Here is a 23,109-nt window from a genome sequence, read left to right as displayed (position 1 = left end):
TTGAGCAGCCAGGGAGGGATAGAGGCAATGTTCAAGTCCAGGAAGGTTCCAGATGGAGAGGTACAGCTAACACCTACTGGTTAAAGCCTCAATGACTAGCCAGGAAAGGAAGCTACACCCCACATACTTCACTCTTGGGCTCCAGTTGGAACACAGATCTAATTCCTTTCTTTCTTTTGGATCAGAGTCTTACTTACTATTGTATCCCTGGCTGGTCTGGAACTCTATGAAGAGCAGACTGGCCTTGAACTCAAAGAGCTCTGCCTGCTTCTGCTTCCAAAGGGCTGGGATTAAAGGCATGCATCACCATGCCCACATTATTTATGTATGTTTATTTATTTATGTATATTTATTTATGTTTTGCCTACCTATATGTACGTGAACCACATACATGCCATAGTTCTCATAGAGGCCAGAAGGAGGAGTCAGATCACCTGAGCTGAAGTTACAGAATCATGAGCCACCATGGTAGGTGCTGGGAGTTGAACCCAGGTCCTTCAGAACAGACAGTGGTTTTTGATTTTTCAAAACAGGGTTTCTCTGTGTAACAGTCCTGACTGTTCTAGAACATGCTCTGTAGACCAGGTTGGCCTTGAACTTCCAAAGATCTGCCTGCCTGTGCCTCCCAAGTGCTGGGATTAAAGGTGTGCACCACCACTGCCCAGCTTATTTTTTTACTTTTAATGATATGTCTGTCTGTCTGTCTGTCTGTCTGTCTGTGGTGTACATTGAGTGCAAGTGCTTGAGGAAGCCAGAGGCATTGAATTTTCCTGGAGCTGGCGTTACAGGTGGATGCCAACCGCCTGCTTCATGCCCTATTTATTGGCATTGGTCAAACGGACTGGCTCTACATCTACTGTCCAGGCTGGAGTCTGGAGTCTGGTCTGATTTCTAGCCATAAGTGTAGTCTTTGAGAGCCCGAAAAGAAGGGATAAGGCCAAAATAGGACGCGGTTGTGGGTCATCTTGGGTGCACCTGGGGGAGACGGGAAGAATGCGGATTCCTCGTGACTGGGAATAAAGTTCTCGAAGCTATATAAAGCCTTGGGAGATCCGGGCGGTGGTGGCGCATGCCTTTATTTCCAGCACTCAGGAAGCAGAAGCAGGAGGATCTCCGTGAGTTCCAGACCAGCCTGGTCTACAGAGCTAGTTCCAGGACAGTCTCCAAAGCTACAAAGAAACCCTCTCTCGAAAAAAAAGAAAAAGAAAAAAAAGACGAAAGCAGCAGGATGGAGCCTAGCGGGTCAGGGTTTCTACTGCCTGGCTTTCAGTGAGTGCGCGGGCTCTGTGGGCCGCGGGGTCCAGCGGCCAAGAGACGGAGGCGACACGAAAGTGAGAGGAGGAGCCTGAGAGCGGACGGGGGCGGAGCCCCGGTTGAGGGCGTGGCTTGCAAGGCCTCGGGGCAGGGCTCTGGGCGGGGCTCAGGGCGGGCCGGGGTGCGCCGCTGCATTCCACCCTTCCGGCCCGGCGTTCCATCAGCCGCTTGCACCTTCCGCCCAGCGTCGGCTTTCCGCGCGACGGTCGCCAAGTTCCATTTTCGCGTGGCCTCTGCGGTGCCCGAGCCCGCAATGTCGGGCCCCAACGGGGACCTAAGCATGCCGGTGGATGCGAGCGCGGAAGGCGAGAATGACAGCTTCGGGGAAGCAGGTGACCGGGGCGGGGGCGTGCTGCCGAGGCTACCTTTGCTTTGCTAGGGGTGCTGTCCTGGGATCTGGAATGGGACCGAGTTGGAGGTGTGTGTGAGGGACTGAAGAGCCATCCCACCCCGCCCCTGGGTGGCTATGGAGTTGTCCCCACAGTCGCCTCGGAGGCTGTGGCGAGCGAGCGCTAGCGAACGGATCCCTGGACGCAGCAGTACCGGGGAACAGTCGCTAACCAGCCATAGTTATATAGGGGAAACTGAGGCAGCTTCAGAGAAGCTTGTCGGTTTGAGATTTGCTTCAGCCACTTTCTTCGCTGAAGGGGGGGGGCGGGTCCTGCTTGGCTCTCTGCAGGAGGGGTTGGCCCGGTGGGCGCCCCACTGTGCTGAGTCAGCACCCCAGCCTCCTGGCTTTGCTGGTGTGACCTGCTTACCAAGCACTATGTTGGGTGCACAGCACTGCAGAAGCACCTCAGGGGAAGCAGCAGCCCACAGACTCCTTTTGCACGTTTGGGAACCTCAGTTTTCCCATCTGCAATACTTGGCACATTGGTGTTTCCTGTATTGGGATGTGTGGGGATTAAAGGGCAGAACGGAATGGAAAATGGTTAGACTCTAAGCTTCCAGCGTACAAGTTCCTTCTGAAAGTGGACACTGCTTGTATTTTTTTTTCTTATCATAGTCAAGCCTGGTGCCTTACCGAGAGTGCAGGTCTTGTGCAGTAAGGATGGAGTATGCTTTTGCTTTGTTATAAAAGCTTTATTGAGCTGTAAGTCACACAATAGATTTTACCACATAAACCGTACAGTTCCGCAGGCTTTCACTGAATTCCCAGCATATCCATTGGCACAACAGTTTTAGAATATTTTCACTACCCGGGTTCTGCTCTTAATAAAGGTTGTCCTCCTGCTGGAGGCAGGTGCTGTGCAGTGGCTGCTGGCAGCCATGGTGGGAACATCATGAGGGGACTCGGTGAGGGTGCAGTGTGACCCCGAGTGAACACTGAGATGGTGAGGTGCAGGCTATCTGACCCAGGACAGGAGCAATGGCTAGGAAGCACCCTTGACATCAATGAAGGCACCGCCTCTCCTCACCCCTTGGCTAGCCTGCCATGAAACGGGAAGGATGGGTCTTAACAGCTGCCCATTAAATTCTTGCTGTGGCCAGACCCCAAATGAGCTCTTGGTGTCCTGGAACCTCAGTGTCCCCTACTCCAATAAGGAGTTGCTGGGGTACAGACCTTCAGGGTCTCTGACCTTCAGGTCTGAGTCTTGGTCCTGTCTCTGAGTAGCTATGGGAAGCTGTTCTGGTTCCTTCCTTCTTAGACTTCAGTTTCCCCATGTGTACCATGGGGTGTGGACTTTAAGATCCAGCAGCCTTCAGAGGCTCTATCCTCTGTAAGGGATGCCCTTTCTGGGAACCATCCCCCAAAGGCATATCCCAGACACCCTCCTTGGGCCTTTTTCTTAAATCCAGCATCTACTTTCCCTTTGGTCCCATGCTGGCAGCTGAGTGTTTCTGAGTCATGGCTGGCTCAGAACTGGGTCCCACAGTGGGCACAGTCCCAGACCTTGGGTCCTGAGGGACATAGGATTGCCAAGAGGCAGGTCAGAAGTCGCTGTAGAGGAAGATGGAGAAGGCTCCGAGGAAGAGGTGTTTGAGCTGGTCCTTGAAGGGCTGTTGCGGTTGATGAGTTCTAGATGGTAGACAGCTGAGCAAGAGCAGGGACTGGAAAGTCAGAGCTGCATTCATTCATTCATTCACTCATTCATTCAATAAGTGCTTATTTGTGTCGTCGAGGGCACTGGGGAAACAGCAGAGAACACAAGACCCGTCACCTCTCCCAGACCTTTATAACTGAGTGTGAGGTGGAGTCCAGACTATCATCCAGCTTGTCTGAGGGGAAAGCTGTGCAAGGTGGAGGCTAGCGGCTCAGGAAAAGACCTGGTCCAGTGTGGGACACCCCGGGAGGGCTCCCTTTGGTAATAGCCATACCGAGACTTAAGATAAGTGGTATTCATCCCAGAGGGAAAGACAAGGCCACCCAAGGCATTCCAGCCAGAGCCATCAGTACATGCAGAGGACTTGAGACGGGCTAAGCCGGTGTGAGGGGAGAAGAAAGAGGTGGGAGGGAGAAGGGGCTAAAGGGGAAATGGGCTGGGTCTGCTCCAGGGTGTGGAAGCTGCGGGACACTACTGTGAAGGCAGAGAGAGCTGCAGAAGGGCTGGAGGTCAGGCCATGCCTAGACTGGAGCTTTTAATTGCCCCGCTTTGGAACATGGACGTCTAGGGAGCTATGGAAGGAAATGCAGAGGAAGCTTGGCATATGATAGGGCCACCAGCCAGGACACTGGCAGATTGCGCCAGGACCACACTGACCCTACAGGAAAGGTGTGCTATGGATGATTTCTGTGACACTTGTGGTACCTACTCATTTTCTGCACAGTGACACTGAGAATCAGAAAGATTGGGGATGTGCACAAAGTCCTCTCAAGGGAGAGCTGGGGGCACTGGGTGTACTGTGTCTGTCAGCCCTGAGGAGACATGGGACCTTCCCTCTGTCTTTTCCCTTCTTCCCAGAGTATGCTGCCATCAACTCCATGTTGGATCAGATCAACTCTTGTCTGGACCACCTGGAGGAGAAGAACGACCACCTCCATGCCCGCCTCCAGGAGTTGCTGGAGTCTAATCGGCAGACACGCCTGGAATTCCAGCAACAACTAGGGGAGGCCCCTAGTGATGCCAGCCCCTAGGTGCCGGGAGCCCCAAACCAGGCCCCGGCCTCGCCTCTCTAGGCCATGTTCTGGCCTGGGTAGATACTACTTGGCTTAGACACCATCTCAGGTACTGGCCTTCAGATCCCCCAGTGGGTCTACCCACCTGGACCAAGCCCTACTGCCCCATCATCCCTTCTGGAGCCAGGTGTGGTCCTACAACTCACTCACTTATCCGCCTGCCCAGCTCCGGTCTCTTTCCCCTCTACCCTGGATCGAGTGTCCATATTAAAGAGATCTCCCACACCATTGCCCCTCTTGTCTCTTTGTGTCAGGGTAGGGGTCCCAGTAGCCACTGGGGGCAGATGGAGCAGACTGTGGCTCATGGACCACATCATGGGGCTGGGGTTCTTAACCACTTTTCATTTCTGATGCAGAGGATACAGGCAAGGTCGGGGCTTCCTCCCTACCTGGTGTGTTGCCTGCTAGCAGCTGCTTCCCAGCCTGACAGAGACAGACATGCTGTGTGACTGAGCTTATTTGGCCTCTGGGCACTAGGGCCTTTCACCATGAAAACCGTCCCAAGATCTGACGGTAAACTTTGGTGCCTTCCACTTTAGCCTTGGTCTTGGCACTAACGGCCAGGCCACCTTATCTCTAAAGGTCACTTCTCTATAATGAGGAAACAACAGAGCTAAGGCTGGGTCCCCTCACTGCTCATCTGTCTTTGGGTTAGGAGGGTTGTGCCCTCTTGGCCAATCAAGAGCTGAACCTCAGCAGCAGGGGACCCCCCCCCAATCCCAAATCTTAACTCCATGTCTGCTCTGGCTTCTGTGAGATGCAGCTGGATAGAGGCCAACACACGGGCCAAGAATTTACACATAGGGTTAAGTCCTGGCCAGTCTGACTTTTGGCAAGTCACATGACCCTGCTAAGGTCTGTTTGTTTATCTGCAACTTTGGGGTAGGAGCAAGACCATCTGCTAGGGCCACCAGCCATAAGAATTTTCTCTCAAGTTGCCTTTCTATCCCTGAGACACTGTGAGGGAAACTGGGGCTCAGAGAAGTGCCTTGTAGTCCTATCCCAGAGACCCTGCATCTCAGGAAGCCTGACTTTGGTTTCCCGGTCCTCCACCACACTGTGTCCAGAGAGTAGGTGCCCCTCCCTGTCTCCACCCCGACACAGTGCTGGTGGGGACTGCACAGCGGAGCAACTCTTTATTGGATTTTGAGTAATAACATCAACCACGTGAACATTTCCACGCAGTACCTAGAAAACATTAGCAGACCGGGCCCTAGTCAGGCTGGCTGGCCAGAGCTCCCTCTATCAGGTTTTGAGGCGAGCTGAGCGCCGAAGGGAAGGAGGGGACTTGGGGAATCCAGGCTTCACCTTGCTTGGTATTTTCGCTGTGTCCTGGGGGCCGGGCTGGCTGGGCGGGCGGCCATTGCTATTGCTAGAGGTGAACAGTGCAGTCAGGGCATTGCGGGCGTTGATCGCACACCTGCGGCTCACGGGCCGGCTGACAGGGCTGGGGTTCTTGGCTGCTTTGTATTTCTGGATACAAACGTTTTCAAGTTAGGTGCAGTGTATGGCACTCCTGGCCAGCAGCTGATTCCCAAAATGGGCCTAAACAGTAATGATCCGTTGTGTGATCCTCTCTAGGCTCTGGAGTCACCCCCACCCCCACCCGGACCTGCAACATGCACAAGCACGTAACACAAAGAGCCAAGCCAGAGTGGAGTATGCTCGAGAACTACCTTGGTACAGCGGCAAACAGCTGCTGGTCATACCCACCAATTTCAACAGGCCGTGCCCCCGGGCAGGGCAGTCAGATGGCCACTCACCTGCAGGTTCTCAAAGTGGGCCAGGGACTTGCAGTGGGAGAGGCGCAATCCTGAGTTACTGTCGTAGAACTTGTGACAGATGCGGCAGACATAGCCCATCGCGGGCACCAGGAAGTCCACACCTGGGGGACAGACAGCAAGGACTGCATGCCCAGGTCCCTCTCACCAGCTGGGAGTCCCACCTGCTCTAGGTGGGAGAAGAGAAAAGCACCAGAGGGTGGGCTGCTAGACTGGAGTGCTGTGGCAGCTGGGGGCTTAGCTTGGGGTCTTACCGTATGCTGTGTTGGGGCTGTAAGTCTCTGAGCCTTTCAATTCCTCTAAGGATGTATCTCCTGACCTCACCTGGAGAGGGAGCGAGGGCTCAGATGTGGTGCCTCCGGCCCCACCCGGACACAGGTCAGGGGCCTGCAGTGCACACATGGTCTCCAGAGCGTCAACCATGCCCTCGGCTTACAGCCCGTTCAGGGTGGCCTCCTCTGAGCCACGGCACATGCCGATCCTGCCTCCCAGGTGTCCTGATGACTGCATTGTGGGTTCCAGTTAGCCCCGTCCTCCAAGCCAGAATAAACACTTCCTTTCTGAGGCTGAGTGTGTGCACGCGTGGGTACCTGAGGCTAGCGTCTGTCAAATCTCCAGAACTCTGGAGGCACAGGCAGTCAGGAGCAATCTGACATGGTGTGAGGAATTGAATCCAGGTTCTCTGGGAGCAGCACAGCTTCTCATCACCTACTCACCTCTCCATCCTTTTTCTTTCTCTTTTTCTTTTTCTTTTTGGAGACAGGGTCTTGGTATATGATGGAGCTCTCCTTCATGCTGGAGCCTGTATGACTTCCCTCCCCCGGTACTAGGGGGTGAATCTAGGGCTTTGCCCATGCTAGGCAAGAACTCTACCACTGGGCTATAGTTCCTAGTCCACTGCCTCCCCCGCTTCCCCTGCCCCAATCCACCTGCGTTTCTTTTACTTTGTCCAAGAATAGCAGGGAAATCTTACACAAAGCCTCCCAGGACTGCTGTAGCGTGCCTTCTGTGCCTTGCTTAAATACAGTTCCCTCCGCCCTCCCTTGCCCCACACGGTATCTCAGCCTTTAAGGCCCTTGCATATGTCACCTGTCACTCAATGTCACTCAATCTTCATACCTAGTTCCATGGCCATGTGACAAAGCCCATAACTGCGTCATGTATTAGTACCTACAAATGCCAGCACAGTGTCTGGGCCCCTCAAGGAGCAGGACAGCCCCTCTGGCTCCAATAGCCTCGAACGGCTCACCCCACATACCTGCTTGCAGAATTCCTCCTCAGCCTCAATCTCTTCCTCTTCCTCATCATCCTCGTCCTCTTCCTGATCACTCTCGAAGCAGCCGATGGCGTCCACCGTGATGAAGTGCTCCTCCTCTGGGTTCACTACCTCCTTTTCAAGTGTCTTCAGCTGCCCAAGGCACGGGCGAGGGACTTAAGTCAGCTATAGGCAGCTAAGGTACCACACACTTCTGAGGGTTCTAGGCCTTGCTCTATGATCTTGGGGAACGGATTCATGCTGTACTCAGGCAGTGGGGGTTACCTCCTTGGCCTTGTCTTTGTGTCCCTGGGACTTCACATGTTCCACAAACTTTCGAGGGGTCTTGAAATAACGGTTGCAGATGGTGCAGAAGGGCCTCAGGGATTGTTTGGCGATCTGGGGAAAGGAAGGCAGGCCATGTGGTGCATTGCAGCATTCCTAGGTACAAGCTACCCTATCAGTGGCCTGATGAGACCTCACCTGTCAAGCTTGCGGGCTCAACCCAGCTCTGACCATACACTGGGACATGCAAAATCAGTTCTCTTCACTATGTGGGATGGTAGGTGGCAACAGAGACAGGCTAGGAGGGAGGACAGCCACCAAAGACACCTCAGTAGGGTAGAGGCTGAATAGCAGGATGAGCTGGTGTCTACACTGAACAGATGGGCAAAGTAAAAGCCCAAAGGGAACATGACTGACTCACCAGAAGTCACATGAGTGAGAGTCACATGAAGACAAAAATAGACTTTACATCCCACTCCCACCCGGACCCCCTCCCCCACCTGGCTGTAGCACACACAGGTGCCTCTGAAGCATGAGCGGTTCTCGCACCTTGTGCTCCTGTGTCCTGCGGTGCTGGATCAGGTCTCCCATGTAGTACACCTGGCAGGTGTTGCACCAGCGTTTTGGTGGAGGATCTCTGAATGGCACAATGAAAACAAAGCAGGGCATGATGCTACATTCTTCTAGAATGCTCTGGAAGTGTATGTGGTTCAGAAGCCAGGGTGGGGGTCAGCCTGCAGTGCCTCCTTGAGGGACCAGGAGTCTAGTATCAAAAAGACAAGGAAAGAGCAGCAGCTCCTGACCCCGAGAGCTAACAGATATGAGCTCTCTGTCTGCCAGGCAACAAGCAGAGCGGACATGAGTCTGCTGGCTCCTCGTCCTCAGTAGAACTCCCAACCATTGGCACGGACAACTGTCCAGCCTGAGAAAGGTCTCCAACAGGGTTTACTGTAATCCTGAATAAGTCAACTCTGAGATCTCATTAAGCAGTTGGCTTTAAATTCTTGATCTTATGCCGGGTGGTGCTGGTGCAGGCCTCTAATTACACTTGGGAGGCAGAGGCAGGTGAATCTCTGTGAGTTGCAGGACAGCCAGGGCTACACAGAGAAACCCTGTCTCGAAAAAACCCAAAAAAACTGAAAACAACAACCTCTTGATCCTTCTGCCTTAGCCTCCCGAGTGCTGGGATCACAGGGTGTGTACCATAGCTGGCTTTGTTGACACTCTGAAATCGGGAGGCTTCCAAAGTTATTCAGGCTCCTGGAGTCTCCTGAAATGCTGGGCACTCTGGACACAGCCCTTATCTCCCAGTTCCCAGGTCTATATGGTTCTGCTTGTGACAGTGCACTGGGGCTGGCAGCTCCTAGAGCTTCCCACCCAGCCTTGTCACCCCAAGTGCTAGGTTCCAGACTCTAGGATAGACATTTCAGACCAAGCACATCCCGACAGCGGAAGGAGGGCCCAGGGAAGGTCTAACTCCAGGCCACAAGATGACCTGATTCTTGCCATTGTGCTTCTACGGTTGGTGCCGGCACACCGGCCAGAGGAGCAGGGCTCTGCACCACAGCGTCCTCCCAACCACACAGGGTGTCACACTATTCTGGCCTGGAAGGACCCCTAGGACACCTGTCACTACACCCCCATCAGGCTATTTTATAGACAGGGAAAACTGAGGCCTGAGGTTATAGTTAATCAGTGCAGAGCAATAATTAATCCGTAGGCAGGTCTCAGGAGAGTATACTCAGGGCCTGGCCTGTGAGGCTCCCTGCCCACAACTCGAGCCTCTGCCAGCATTTACTTACTCTGCCTCTCTCTCCAGGATGTCCCGAGGCATGGGCAGCAGGGACAGCAGGCAGCTCTGGCTCGAGTGCTGCATTTCCCCAAGCCGCTGCTGGTGTTGAGCCTCTGACAGGTGGTCCTGGAACTCCTGCAGCGTGAAGGAAGCAGAGGCGGCTATGAGTCATGCCACCCTGCATCTCTGAACCCCCTGCCTTTATTTCTTCCGCCTGTCACACCTGCATGTGTCCCCACAGCATTATTTCACACAGCTCACGCAGGCCAGGACAAGGATGGTAAACACACATTTCTAGGAGCTCTGCAGTGAAGGAACATGGCTCTAGATGGTCCTGCTCACACAAGGACCACAGTCACAGGGAACAACGGTCACTGGAGATAAGTAAGAGCATTAAAAAAAAACTGGGGGGAGCTGGAGAGATGGCTCAGAGGTTAAGAGCCCTGGATGCTTTTCTTGAGGACCTGGGTTCAATTCCCGGCACTCACATGGTGGCTCACAACCATCTGTAACACGAGATCTGATGGCACTGGACCCATATGGCACATAGACAGACATATGTCAAAATACCCATACACATAAAATAAAAATAAACAAGTCTTTTTTAAAATTGGTTTTAAAAAATATGGAACGCTTCACGAATTTGCGTGTGATCCTTGCTCAGGGCCATGCTAATCTTCTCTGTATCGTTCCAATTTTAGTATATCTGCTGCCAAAGCAAGCACCAAGTCTTTTTTTGTTAAAGTTTGTCTTTTTAATTTTACAGATAGATAATTGAGTTCTAGCTGTATTGCCCAGGTTGATCTGAAACTCACGTGCTGACAGGTCCTGTTCCAATCTTCCAGGCAGCTAGGACGGCTGCGGGAAGCCCACACACGCCCAGCCAGGTATACCACATATTTACTTATCCTGTTCATCACATGTTAAACAACAGCTGAGCTATATCCTGGTTGTACTTTTTAAATGTTTTATTTTGAGACAGGCTCTCTCTCACGAAGCTGACCAGGTTTCTGTTAAACTCATGATCCCCCTGCCTCAGCTTCCCAAGAGACGAGAACCCAACCCAATTGAGACTGCCATTATTATTAATGCTGTACTCGCTTGGGTAGACCTGGTCCAGAACTTCAAATGTCAAGTGCTGAGGCCCTAAGACGCACAGTGAGGTAGGTTCTGACTTTACTCACTAAACACAAGAGGAAAAGATACAAGAGTGGAATTTACTTCTGGAGACCTTGTTGACCGGTTCAGACCAGCTTTTCCCTGACCCTAAAAACCTGCTCTACCAGCTGATCAGGAAATGTCTAAGCAGATGGGCAGCCCCGGGCAGTGTAGAGAAAGTAAGCCCACAGGCCTAGCAGGCCTGAACTCCCTCCCCACTCCCATGCCCCCCCCCCCACCACGCCCTGAGTACCTGCTGGCTGTTGCAGCTGGCCTTGCAGATATAGCAGAAGAATTGGAGGGTCTGCTTGGAGGGAATGCTGGCAAGGACAGGGGCGGCAGAGGTGGAGTCCCCAGGGCGAAGTCCAGATGTGAGGGGTGTGGTGTTGAAAGCCCGGCTGTCACTGCTCTGCAGGATGGTGACCTTCAGGGAGCCCCCAGCCCCCCACACCTACAGTAGATTCAGAGACAAGAGTTTCCACCATCTGGGTGTTGATGGTGTTCCAGCCCCGACAAGAACACCTGCCAGCATCGTTTCTTCAAAGTTTCCTGACAGACAGGGAACCTGAGGTTAGGTTCTTATGTGACTGCCCAAAACTACACAGAGAATATGATAGCCAGGATTTGAACCTAGTTACGTGTGTATATGTGTATGTCACTATGTAGATCAGGCTGGCCTGAAAGTCACAGAGATCAGCCTGCCTCTGCCTCCCTAGGGTTGGATTAAAGACGTGTGCCACCCACCACTCCCGACCTAACTCTGTTTAATTCTTTTTTTTTTTTTTTGGTTTTTCGAGACAGGGTTTCCCTGTAGTTTCTAGAGCCTGACCTGGAACTAGCTCTTGTAGACCAGGCTGGCCTCGAACTCAGAGATCCGCCTACCTCTGCCTCCCAAGTGCTGGGATTAAAGGCGTGCGCCACCACCGCCTGGCCTCTGTTTAATTCTAAAGTCCAACCCATGTCACCCCTTACATGATGGACGGGGAAACTGAGACCCAAGGAAGAAGAGAGGTTGGCTTAACGATTTGTTATAAGGTAGAGTTGGAACCAGGGTCCCACAAGGAGGTTTTTTGCTAAGGTACTCTTTGCACTAAAATGACATCACCACAAGAGGGACTGGCAGCTCTAGTGTGGAGTAGCCAGACCAAAAGCACATCCAGATCCAGAAAAAAGACACAGGGGCAGAGCAGAGAAAGCACCGGGTGGCTCATTCATGCAGCCAGGCACAAGGCCACTGTCCTTTCTACGCAAGGAGAAACACAAAAAATCCTTAGGTAGCCTGGGACAAACAGATGCCAGGCCACCACCAGAGTCTCAGGCCTTCTAGTGGCTGTATGTAGGCTTCCACACCTCCCCTCGGCATCTAGTGGCTGTATGCAGGCTTCCACACAACTCCCCAGCATCTAGTAGCTGTATGTAGGCTTCCTTGCCCCTCCCCCGCCAGCATCTAGTGGTTATATGCAGGCTTCCACGTACCCCAGCATCTAGTGGCTGTATGCAGGCTTCCACGCCTCCCCCCAGCATCTAGTGGCTGTATGCAGGCTTCCATGCTCCCCCTCAGCATCTAGTGGCTGTATGCAGGCTTCCATGCCCCCCCTCAGCATCTAGTGGCTGTATGCAGGCTTCCACGCCCCTCCCCAGCATCTAGTGGCTGTATGCAGGCTTACACACACAGACACACAGACACAGCATCTAGTGGCTGTATGCAGGCTTCCATGCACCCCAGCATCTAGTGGCTGTATGCAGGCTTCCACATCCCCCCTCCAGCATCTAGTGGCTGTATGCAGGCTTCTACACACCCCCAGCATCTAGTGGCTGTATGCAGGCTTCTACACACCCCCAGCATCTAGTGGCTGTATGCAGGCTTCCATGCACCCCAGCATCTAGTGGCTGTATGCAGGCTTCCACATCCCCCCTCCAGCATCTAGTGGCTGTATGCAGGCTTCCATGCACCCCAGCATCTAGTGGCTGTATGCAGGCTTCTACGCACCCCCAGCATCTCTCTTGCTCTTTTTTCACACTCTCCCACATCCAGGTCACCAGTAGATGCCTCCTGGCTCGTGTCTTCACTGTCCTGGGTACCTACTGGTTCTGGCAAGGCCTCCTCTGGGCCTGAAACGACAGACATGTTCCCTTCCCACAGCGTGTCTACCATTTGGGGTCCAAGATCTAGATTTAAGAGAGCTGGCTTCTCTGTCCGCTGTCAAGACCCTGAAGTCCAAAATGGGGATGGTCCCAGATCTGGACTCCGGGCCCAACCCTCAGTCCCCAGTCAAGGCTAGACAGTGCCAGGTGGGAGAAAGAAGGGTTGGGCAGGGCTGAGTCTGGCCAGGGGTCCACACACTTGCTCACCTCCCCTAGCTCCTGTAGCACCAGATGGCTGCGGTTCTGTGGCACAGGCCACAACTGACGCTTGCGCTGCTGGGGGTGCTGACCCCTGTGGCCAGGTCTGAGGCCCGTCCTGGGTCTTCTCTGACGTCTGTTCCTGCATCTGTCCCGAAGGCTGCTCCTGCGGCTGTGCTTGGGCAGATACCTGTGGATATATCTGTGTCTGGGCCCGCATCTGCAGCTGTACCTGCCACAGGGACTGAGGCTGGGCCGCTTCCTGTGGCTGCCCCTGCCGCGGGGGCTGAAAATGTACCCGTGGCTCTACCTGGTTCTGCTGTGGTACTAAGTGCTCTGGTGATGTCTGGGTCTGTGCCTGCTTCTGCAGCCTTGGCTGCACCTGGGCCTGATGTTGCTGCAGAACCTGCGGCTGCAAATGTGTCAGGACTTGGGCTCCTGGTAGCTCGGGCAGCCGCTCTGGGGTCTGTGTCTGCTTCGGTGCTGTCATCTGGGTCTGAGGCTGGACCTTTGCTTGTGGCTGTCCTTTAGGCCCTTTCTCTGTGGCCTCCTCTGAGCTAGGAAAGATCCAAAGATAATCAGAAAGCCAGGTGGTGGTGTCTACACCTTTGCTCCTAGCCCTAGGGAGGCAAAGACAGGAGGATCTCTTTAGAGTCAGAGGGCAGCCTAGTCTACATAGTGAGTTCAGGGCAGCCAAGGATGTCTCAAAAAACCAAAAAGCCAAACAGGAAAATCAAAGAAGATCAAAACTGTATTTTTCGAGAGGCCTATGACCCAGCTCCTAACTCGTCCTTACAGTGGGGGATGGGGGAAGCTCTAAAGCTGCCCAGGCCTGTTCCACCTAAACTCAGGGCACTGACTCTCCACCTTGTAACATGTCTTGAATTAACCCTCCAAACCTAGCAGCACCCGTGCACTCTGCAAGGACCCCCTTGCTTCTAGCTGCCCGGCCTGGCCTCCAGGTGGCTCACACCCAGGTAGACACAGGGATGAATCTGACCCTCCCCACAAGCCAGAGGCCAAGGCCTAACTTCACAGGCCTGAGCTCTGGGCCTCTGAGCCCCAGCATTAGTAGCAGTACTTACCTCTTGGGCCTCTTGGCTGGTGGTTCTGATGCCTCAAAGGGCTCAGGGTCAAGCACTGGGGTCTCTATGTCATCTGGGCAGACTAGTGAATCTTGCTCTACAATCGAGGCAGATGAGGGAACACAGCTCCAGGAGATGGCCCTGACTCACTTGCCACCAGGATCCCCCCTGCCCTGATGTCCCTGTGTCTCTCACCTTCAGGTGTGTCCATCTGGAGCTCTGCAGCCTCTTCAGACCCCTCTGTGGGGTCCTCCCTGTCTCCCAGAGGCACTGTCTGGGAAGAAGAATCCTGCTTCTTTTTAGAATCCATGTTTTAACCCCCACCTCACTTGCCGACACCCCCCCCCCCCCCGATCAGGGACTGAGGGTAAATGACCTGAACCATCTCAGGAGTCAGGTGCCCATCCAACTGCCTGCCATTTGAATCCAGGTTGGGTACCCACAAAATCTCTTCTTTCCCTTGGTCATCTAGACTTCCCACTCCCTGTTCCCTAAGAAGTCAGCAAGAGCCTTTGGCCTAAACCCTCAGAAGGCTTTCTAGTGCTGGGAGTCTCCTAATCTCAAGCCAGGAACTGTCCACTCCTCCCCTCTGCCTCTCCTCTCCTCTTCTGCATCCCCCCCCACCAGCCTTCCTCCTACCAGAAGCCTGACTCTGCGTATCCTCACTGGCCTTTCTCTGGTCAAGCCCCCAGCCTTCAGAGCTTCTTGTGGAGAGCTCCTAACTATAGGCTAGGTCCAGACCCTTTTAGTGGGTTTCACGGTTTTTGTTACTGCCATCTATCTGAGACAGGGTCTCTCTAGTTCCAGTCTTAACTGCTTTGTCTTCACACACTCAAGACCCACAGAAAGGCCAGGCCAGATGCCACATCTGCACTGCTGAGCAACCACACGGCTTTCCTCCCTGCTCCTGAGGCCTCCTACCCTGGTGAACACGTGTAACCCACACCAGAACTCTTGGCTCTTTACAAACTACTCAGCTCTTGCCCTGGGAGACGCAAGGAGTCAGACGTTGTTTTCCTACATGTGAAACAGGAGTGCAGATAAGCCAAGACTCCGGTGTGCCAGGCCTAACCCCAAGGATACAGGCTGAGCCCCTCTCTGGAGGGAAATGCCTTCCTCCAGATGTAGGAGGACAAAAGCAATTAAGTAAGGAGCATTGTTCATGCCAGCATACACCTGGGGATGGACCTTGTACAAAGAGCTGCAAGGACATGCAGGGGCAGTGTGTGAATGTGTGTGTGTGTGTGTGTCTGTCCAGGACATTGTGTGAGTGAGTGTGTGTGTGTGTGTATCTGTCCAGGACATTGTGTGAGTGTGTGTGTGAGTGTGTGTGTGTGTATGTCTGTCCAGGACATTGTGTGAGTGTGTGTGTGTCTGTCTGTGTTTTCCTCCGTGACTCCGAGTCTTCTGCATGTGGTAAGATGAAGCACTGAAGCCACTGGACCCACCAGACAGCTGCTGGGGACGTTAGATGTGGCTGTGTGAATATCATGCCTTCCCAGGACTCGACATTTACTCTGTGTATGAGGATTACACAATTTTGGAACTTTAGGCAGTGATAAAATTCTTCCTTATCCAACACCCCAAGCCTGTGCTCTACCACCGAGCCACACCCTCGCATCTTAAAAGTAACATTCAGAGCTGCCTGTCCCACACTGCGGCCATCAGCCTCAGGGAAACACCTGAGATGCAGACTCGCAACTAAGGTGGGAAGCTTAATGACACAATAGATATAGAACATTTAGTAATTGGGGCTTTTTTTTTGGACAAATTGGGGCATGGTGAAATATACTGGTAGTTTTAGGAATTTGGGAAGCTGAGGCAGGAGGATCAATCACTTAAGCCAAGATGTTTGAGTTCAGGCTGGGCAACATAGGAGGCAGAGAAGCATTTGAAGTTTAGGAGGTAAGACCTCGTTTCTTCAAACAAACAAACAAACAAACAATCATCAATCAATCAACCAGAATTCTTATTTTTATTTATTTATTTATGGTTTTTTTTTTTTAAGACTGGGTTTCTCTGCGTAGACCTGGCTGTCCTAGAACTTGCTCTGTAGACCAGGCTGGCCTTAAACTCGGAGAGATCCACCTGCCCCTGCCTCCCAAGTGCTGGGATTAAAGGCATGTGCCACCACCACCCAACTAATTTATTTATTTATTTTTAATATAGGTCAAAATGGTATCTTTTTAAAAATAATAGATTAACTAAAATTTTGGTAAATTTTACTGTACTTTATTCATTTTTGTTTGATTGTTTTGGGACAGCTGGCCTAGAACTCGCTATGTAGCTGAGGATGACTCTGGAACCTTTGGTGCCATCTCCAGAGTGCCGGGATTATCAGTGTACATGACTATACTTGGCAGTATAATTAACTTTATCTGTTCCTTTGAATTTATTTTTAAAATCTTAAGGTCTTTCTCCATTGCTCAGGATGGCTGGAATGTGCAGCCATCTTCTACCCCAGCCTCCCAAGTGTTGGGGTTAGGGCTTTTTAATCTTATTAATGTGGTTATTAAATCTTTAAAATCATATACATGACTCATGTTTTATTTCTGCTGGACGTTGCTGATGTAAAGAGCAGCATCAGTGGGGGCCAGTGGGATGGTTCAGCAGGTGAAGGCATCTGGCACCAAAACTGATGGCCGGAGTTCCGTTCCTAGGGCCAAGCAGTGGAAGAAGAAAACAGACCCACACAAGTTGTTCCCTGACCTCCGCATGCCCACCTTGGCACATGGAAAATGAATGATAATGGTGAAGTAAAAAAGATTAGCTGGGTGGTAGTGGCATACTTTTTTAATCTCAGCTCTTGGGAGGCAGAGACAGGCAGGTCTCTGAATTCCAGGTCAGCCTGGCTTACAGAGAGAGTTCCAGTACAACCAAAACAAAGAAACCCTCTTTCAAAAAGCCAAACAGATGAACAAATAAGCACCCAAAAAAAGTTGTTTTTTTTGTTTGTTTGTTTTTGTTTTTGTTTTTGTTTTCGAGACAGGGTTTCCCTGTAGTTTCTAGAGCCTGTCCTGGAACTAGCTCTTGTAGACCAGGCTGGCCTCGAACTCAGAGATCCGCCTGCCTCTGCCTCCCGAGTGCTGGGATTAAAGGCGTGCGCCACCACCACCCGGCCAAAAAAAAGTTTTAAAGAGAGAAATAGTACATAAATAATAATAAAGTGGTATTTGGGTATGGCTAAAGTCCCATTAGGGGCACAGAGGTATTTGGAGTTTGGGACATATGAGACACCGCCACCTTCATCTTACAGACAAGGACACTGAGGCACAATGAGGGAGCACGACCTGCCCAAAGGCCAGGTGAGCCCAAACACATGGAGTCAGGCTGACACCGGGGCACCCCTTCACCGACTCCTGCCCTGGCTCCACCCAAAGCTCGACTCACCTTGTGATTGGTGGTGGTGGAAGGAGTTCTTGCCTGTTTCTGCGAGTTCCTCCCTGAGTGGCTGAGCTGAGAAGGGTTCATTGGGACCCCAACAGGAGGAGGGCCCAGCAGGGACTGGCGTGTGGCCTGCGGAAAGAACTGTTGCAGATTTGGGGTGACCATCTGGGGAGGTGTAAGGCTGGGTGCTGCTAGGCTGGGGGCCGTCACGTTGTAAGCACGGAGGCTGCCTGTGGGGAAGAAAAGGTGAGAAGACAGGTCACACCATGGCCCCTCAAAGTGTCATCGGAATATCAGAGACAATGTCCGAGGGCAGCAGAGGGAAAGCGAAGCCAAGCTGAGGCCCGCTGTGGGCCCAGTGAGAAAGGACTTCCAGCTCTGTGTGTCAGACCGGCCCCAGCTAGCCCTCAGAAATGCTGTAAGGCCCCTTGAGGGACCCAGCAAGCTGTTGCTCCACACTTTGTCCCCCACCAGCTTCTCTTTATCAATGAGATGGAAGCCCCTGGCACCGTGCAAGGTATTCTTGTCACTACGGCCCTCTAGCCGGCCAGGTACGGGGGCAGATGTGGCTCTTTCTATAGATGACAAACGTAGACACAAAACGGAGTAGCAGCTTGCTGGAGATCTCCGAGGGACGCCCGCTAGCTGCCACTCCTCCTTACCCTATCCTCCACACCCAAGACATCACACACGTGCCCTATGACCAGGCTTCCCATCTCCTGAAGACACTTCCTCCCTGGAACCGCAGCAAACAAGATCTCTCTAGAGCTCCGCTCTGACCTCATCCCCTGCCCAAAGCCTTCTACAGTTCCCTGCTCAGTAACGAAGTCTGCTTACAGCAGGGTCTGGCCCCGCCACCCCTCACAGGGTTCACACTGAGCTCGAGGAATACGGCCTTGTGCAGCCCCTCAATCACCCGGCCTCAGGGCCTTTGGGCATGCTGCCCCCTCTGTGGAAGCTGCTGTGCTCCACCGATTCCCAGCATCCTTCAGACCTCCCTTTATGTCTTTCCTGTCTCCCCTTCAGGAGGCCTTCTGTGACATCTGTTTCCCTAGAGACCTCGATCCTAGGTCCAACCATCTTATTTCCTGCGACATCTCCTCTGACTCAGCTTTTTACCCAGGGACAGCCCCGAGTGTGAAAGAGAGCTGCCATCCATGCTGAGGTTCAGGGGCTGTGCAGGGGAGGGCAGCGCAGGTTAAAGGCACAGGTCAGCTGTGCTGAAAGCTGAGATCAGGTCCAGACTCTACCTCTGGGACCCGGAGTAAACCATTTCCCCTTCCTCTCATCTGTGGAATGCGGTTTCAAAGTTATGAACTAGTGTATCTGATAGACAGGTATAACAAAGACAAATACACAGTCGCAGAGAGCCACCAGCTCCCATACACACAAGATGAAAAACAGAATGCTCTCAAACAGAAATGGACAAAGGACATGGACAAGTCACAAAATGAAATGCAAATGTAAAAATATTTTGGCTGCACTCGCACAATGAAGTGTAAATAAGACATTCAAGACACAGCCTTAGTCTTTGCAAACCAACTTAGTAAATTATATGTACATATTATACAGTTATACAAGTTATATATAAAAAAGCATAGAATACCCAATGCTGCCGTGGGCATGGTGAGGCCGGCACTGTCATACGCAGCTGGTGGCATTGCAAACTGGTCCAATCCTTAGGAAAGTAATTTGGCAATTATCAAACATCCATCCCCCGACTCAGTCATTTTATGTCGGGAATCTAATATGAGAAAAGAGTCTCAAATGTCATGTTCATCCCAATGGTATTTAGGATAGAAAAGAGAGAACGAGAAGGGGGGGCAGAAACAGATAATTGACGTTTCTGTAAGGGCACATCCCTCTAGTAAAAAAGTAAACCTACCACAAATATCCTGATTGAACCAAAATTCTGGCTCATACCTATAATCCCAGTCGTTGGAGGATGAGGTAGGAATAGGAAGACTCTTGTGAGTCCAAGTCCACCCTGGCTTACATAGTTAAGTTTCAAGACAGCAAGGCCAAATAAATAAAGCGACATGCACCTATAATCCCAGCACTTGGAGAGACAGAGGCAGGCGATCTCTGTGAGTTTGAGGCCAACCTGGTCTACAGAGTGAGTTACAGGCCAGCTAGGGCTACAGAGTAAGACCCTGTCTCAAACAAATAAACAAAAACCAATTCTAACACAGGAAAATAAAAAAGAAACATGACATAGATCTTGTATTAGTCATAGTAATCATACCCAAGCTCCTTCCCAGAGAAAACAACAGAAAAACTATACCAAAATATTGGCTGGTGACTCTCCCGGAGATGAGTGACTGCTTTCCTACCGCTGGGGTTATTGTTGTTTTTCAATGACTTTATTTTTCAGAATTTATTTTAAATTTTAATTTATGTGTATTTGTGTGTGTTTAGGTTATGTCATATACGGGAGGATGGCCCCTGAAGCCAGATAAAGATGAGAGATCCCCTGGAGCTGGAGTTATAGGCAGTTTTGAGTTGCCCCATGTATGGAATATTGGACTCTAACTTAGGTCCTCTGGAAGAGCAGCAAGGACTTCCAACCACTGAGCAATCTCTCCATCCCCTTTGGGGTTTTTTGTTGTTGATGTTGTTTTCCTGTTTTAACACATTATTTTCACTATGAGAAGCATGACTTTTAAGATGGGAAAAGAAAAGATGGCATCTACACGTACACACTGTGACCCGCTATGGGATTTTTCTCTCCCCAGCTATCCATGTGCCATCTGAAAGTCAGCTGAGCGGGCTATCCACACTGTGGTCTTGGTAGGGCTGCCAAGTGACTGCCATCTAACCAGCTTCTACCTGTGTTGGACTACGGGCAAGGGACTCAGGGAAACTGAGGCAAGGGCACAGGCTTCACACTCAAGGCCTGAGACAGGGATTCATGGAGGCAGGGCTCAGGTCTGGCAGGATGCTGAGTGACTCAGGACAAATACCATGTAATCTTCATGACAGCGGGTTATGCTGGGCACTGCCAAAAAAGCCAGCACTGTGTTTGGTAACTCTGCACTTAGCAGAGTAGCCTGTGGACTTTCATCTCCTGGAGTCTGGTGTCCTCTCCATAAGGATGCTCTCAGGGTCACTGTGTGAGCTGGGAAGACTGGGCGGGAAACCGAGGAAACGGGACGCTGAGAACTGCCATACCTTGCAGCTGCTGAAGCAGCAAAGCTCTCTGCAGCATGGAGCCATTGAGCAGGGAGGCCGAGTGGGTGCCCTGGAGATTCAGAAGCTGTTGCTGGGACGACTGCTGGGGGAGGCCCCTGTGTGGTGGAACGGGAGCATCAGAGGATTGGTGGGAAAGCCGTCCACCTGGAGAGCCCTCCGAGGTGGGAACTGATGACACTTAACACTCAAACAAGGATGCCCTTGGGGCCGCAAAACAGGGGTCTGAATCCGACCACAGCCTCGGTTCTTCCAGTGGGCAACTCACCGGCTGACAGGCATGGGCAAGGGGGTCTGTGGTGGGGACTGCTGCAGCAGCTGCTGGAGCTGCAGTAACTGCTGCTGCTGTTGCAACTGCTGCTGCTGGAGCTGCTGCTGCTGCAGCTGCTGCAACTGTTGCTGCTGCTGGAATTGTTGGTTGAACATGGTTGCTGAGGGAAGGTGGGTAAGGTCAGGTCACCACTCTGGGTCAATCGAGCACCCCCTCCCCTCCCAAAGCACCCACCCTAGCCCACAGACGCGTACTGTAGGCTAGGCTGCACAGCTACACACTCCCAGCCCTGTCAAGAAATGACACTTTTGGACCCAGGAGCTTTCAGTTCTGGTCAGCTGCCGAGAACAACGCTCTTGCTTGTAGACCTCTCTCTTCGCTCCCATCTCTTCAACTCTGGCGGTTCCACCCTTCCAATCCAAGAACACCTTCCCACCGCCCCCCAGCCCCTACCTTCTCTCTCTCTCTCTCTCTCTCTCTCTCTCTCTCTCTCTCTCTCTCTCTCTCTCTCTCTCTCTCTCTCTCTCTCTCTCTCTCCCCCCCCCCCCCCCGTACTCATCACTTCCTGGAGCCAGCACCTCTTCAGACACACCCCCCCGGTTTGGGATTCAGCTGCCCTAGCCCTATGAGGTGTCAATTACACCAGCACCCATGCCCGGCCTTCCACTTAAATTAGTGAACCCTAGACAGGAAAAGCTTCCCTCCACTACAATACACCCCTACGTCCCTCTACTGCCCTCATTCCTCCACCCCCTTTCCCCGCAGATATATCCAACACCGGGCATCTGATCCCGTGGCCTCGCCTGTCCACAAAGCCTGCAGCCTCCATACAGGTAGCCACTACCCCTGCAGTCCATTCTACCCAGGTGCCCAGCCCTCCACAAAGGCTTACAGGGCGAGCACCACGCAGGTTCCCCTCACCTCTCAGCAATCCACAAAGGCGGAAGACGCGAAAGCCACCCGCGGAATTGACGGCGCGGGCTCGCCGGTTCGCGGGCTCCTCGGGACCCGGCAGTAGCTTGGCCACTCGGAAGGCCCGGCGGCTGGCCAGTCCTGCGCGGAGCGCCCTCTAGAGGACCGGAGGGCTCACCGCGGCCCCCGCGGCCGTGGGAACCAGCTTCGCACGGGTCAAGCCGCCGGGGCTGCGGCCGGGCTTCAGCCGCTGGAGCCACGGTGGCTCCCAGATGCCAGGAGGCGCAGGGCAGCGCAGACTCTGGGTTCCCAGGCCCCGGAATCGGAAAGGGGCGATTCTGAGCTCCCAGGCTCGTCTGTTTATCCGGCAGGAGCATGGCGGAGGACTTCTAGGAGGGGTCAATTCGCAGTCTACCTCCCGAGGTCACTACTGTCCGTCCGGTGATCCTGAGCCCTTGTGGGGCTGGGACAGGAGCGAGCTGGCGTGAAGAGTGTTATACCCAAATCACGAAGTCCCCACAAAACCAACTAGGAGACCGAGTCCTGTATTTGTAAAAGCAAAGAGTCTTTATTCTTACACAAGTTTGCAAACTCGGTCTCTCCGCGTATCCAACGTCTTGTAATGATCGGAGAGCCCCGAGCTCAGTTAGAGTTGGGTTTTTGTAGTAGCAAAGGTGGGGGTGAGGGATTTCTAAGGTTCAGGACCCCTGATTGGCTGACAATTGTCTAGGGTTGTCCTGGTGAAAAGCGATGGGTGTGTGCTGGCAGGTGACCCTATCTACAACGTTTGGAACGTTAGGAATTTCCTTTGGTTGGTCTGTTCCTGGGTGGTGCCTGGGTAGTCACAGTTTGTGGTCTTTCTTGCAACCAGGTATCGCCTTAGGGAAAACTACTGAGACTCAGGCCTCTTTTGAGTTTATCATGGCTGGGTCCTACAATGGGAGCCAGGTGTGTGTGTGTGTGTGTGTGTGTTGAGTTTTTCTTTTATAGTGTTTGTTTTCTAAAGATTTATTTTATGTGTGTGTTTGGTTTGTATGTATATATCATGTACATCCTGAAACTAGAGGTAGGAACATTTGTGAACCATCTTGTGGGTACTAGGGATTGAACCCAGGTCCTCTGCAAGAACAAGTACTCTTAACCATCTCTCTGTCCCCTGCCCCCATTTTATTTAGGTTTATTCTTATTTCATGTTGTCCTGCATATGAATGTTTTGCCT

At 52.4% G+C, this 23,109-nt stretch overlaps 2 protein-coding genes and 1 non-coding gene across 8 annotated transcripts; 1 reads left to right on the top strand and 2 right to left on the bottom strand.

Moving 5' to 3' along the window:
• The first annotated feature begins 1,442 nt into the window (after nt 1–1,442).
• Nucleotides 1,443–4,660, top strand: Bbln (bublin coiled coil protein). Its single transcript, XM_038336737.2, has 2 exons — nt 1,443–1,646; nt 4,218–4,660. The coding sequence occupies exons 1-2, from the start codon at nt 1,568–1,570 to the stop codon at nt 4,388–4,390; spliced, it is 252 nt and encodes an 83-aa protein (XP_038192665.1). The 5' UTR covers nt 1,443–1,567; the 3' UTR covers nt 4,391–4,660.
• Ciz1 (CDKN1A interacting zinc finger protein 1) lies at nt 2,383–22,009 on the bottom strand. Of its 6 annotated transcripts, XM_038336735.1 has the most exons (19): nt 21,900–22,009; nt 20,976–21,138; nt 20,690–20,805; nt 19,125–19,196; nt 17,522–17,748; nt 14,327–14,420; nt 14,132–14,228; nt 13,357–13,603; nt 13,056–13,236; nt 12,694–12,815; nt 10,957–11,154; nt 9,556–9,680; nt 8,303–8,390; nt 7,754–7,867; nt 7,472–7,621; nt 6,468–6,537; nt 6,196–6,317; nt 5,741–5,905; nt 2,383–3,442 (listed from the first exon to the last, which is right to left on the bottom strand). In XM_038336735.1, exons 2-19 carry the CDS (start codon nt 21,131–21,133, stop codon nt 3,422–3,424), a joined length of 2,367 nt encoding a protein of 788 aa, XP_038192663.1. In that variant the 5' UTR covers nt 21,134–21,138; nt 21,900–22,009; the 3' UTR covers nt 2,383–3,421. The 6 variants fall into 6 exon arrangements, with proteins under 6 accessions (XP_038192663.1, XP_038192662.1, XP_038192660.1 ...); XM_038336734.1 differs by lacking the exon at nt 2,383–3,442 and having other exon boundaries at nt 5,556–5,905; XM_038336732.1 differs by lacking the exon at nt 2,383–3,442 and adding an exon at nt 21,233–21,267 and having other exon boundaries at nt 5,556–5,905; nt 13,056–13,603; nt 21,900–21,968.
• LOC119820047 lies at nt 10,165–10,266 on the bottom strand. Its single transcript, XR_005286328.1, has one exon. It is a non-coding gene; the product is annotated as a U6 spliceosomal RNA (small nuclear RNA).
• Nucleotides 22,010–23,109: the final 1,100 nt, after the last annotated feature.

This window comes from Arvicola amphibius, chromosome 7 (genome assembly GCF_903992535.2).
Source record: "Arvicola amphibius chromosome 7, mArvAmp1.2, whole genome shotgun sequence".
In the NCBI taxonomy this organism is placed as follows: Eukaryota; Metazoa; Chordata; class Mammalia; order Rodentia; family Cricetidae; genus Arvicola; species Arvicola amphibius.
The sequence above is the reverse complement of the archived record's forward strand: the minus strand, read 5'-3'. Positions and strand labels throughout refer to the sequence as shown.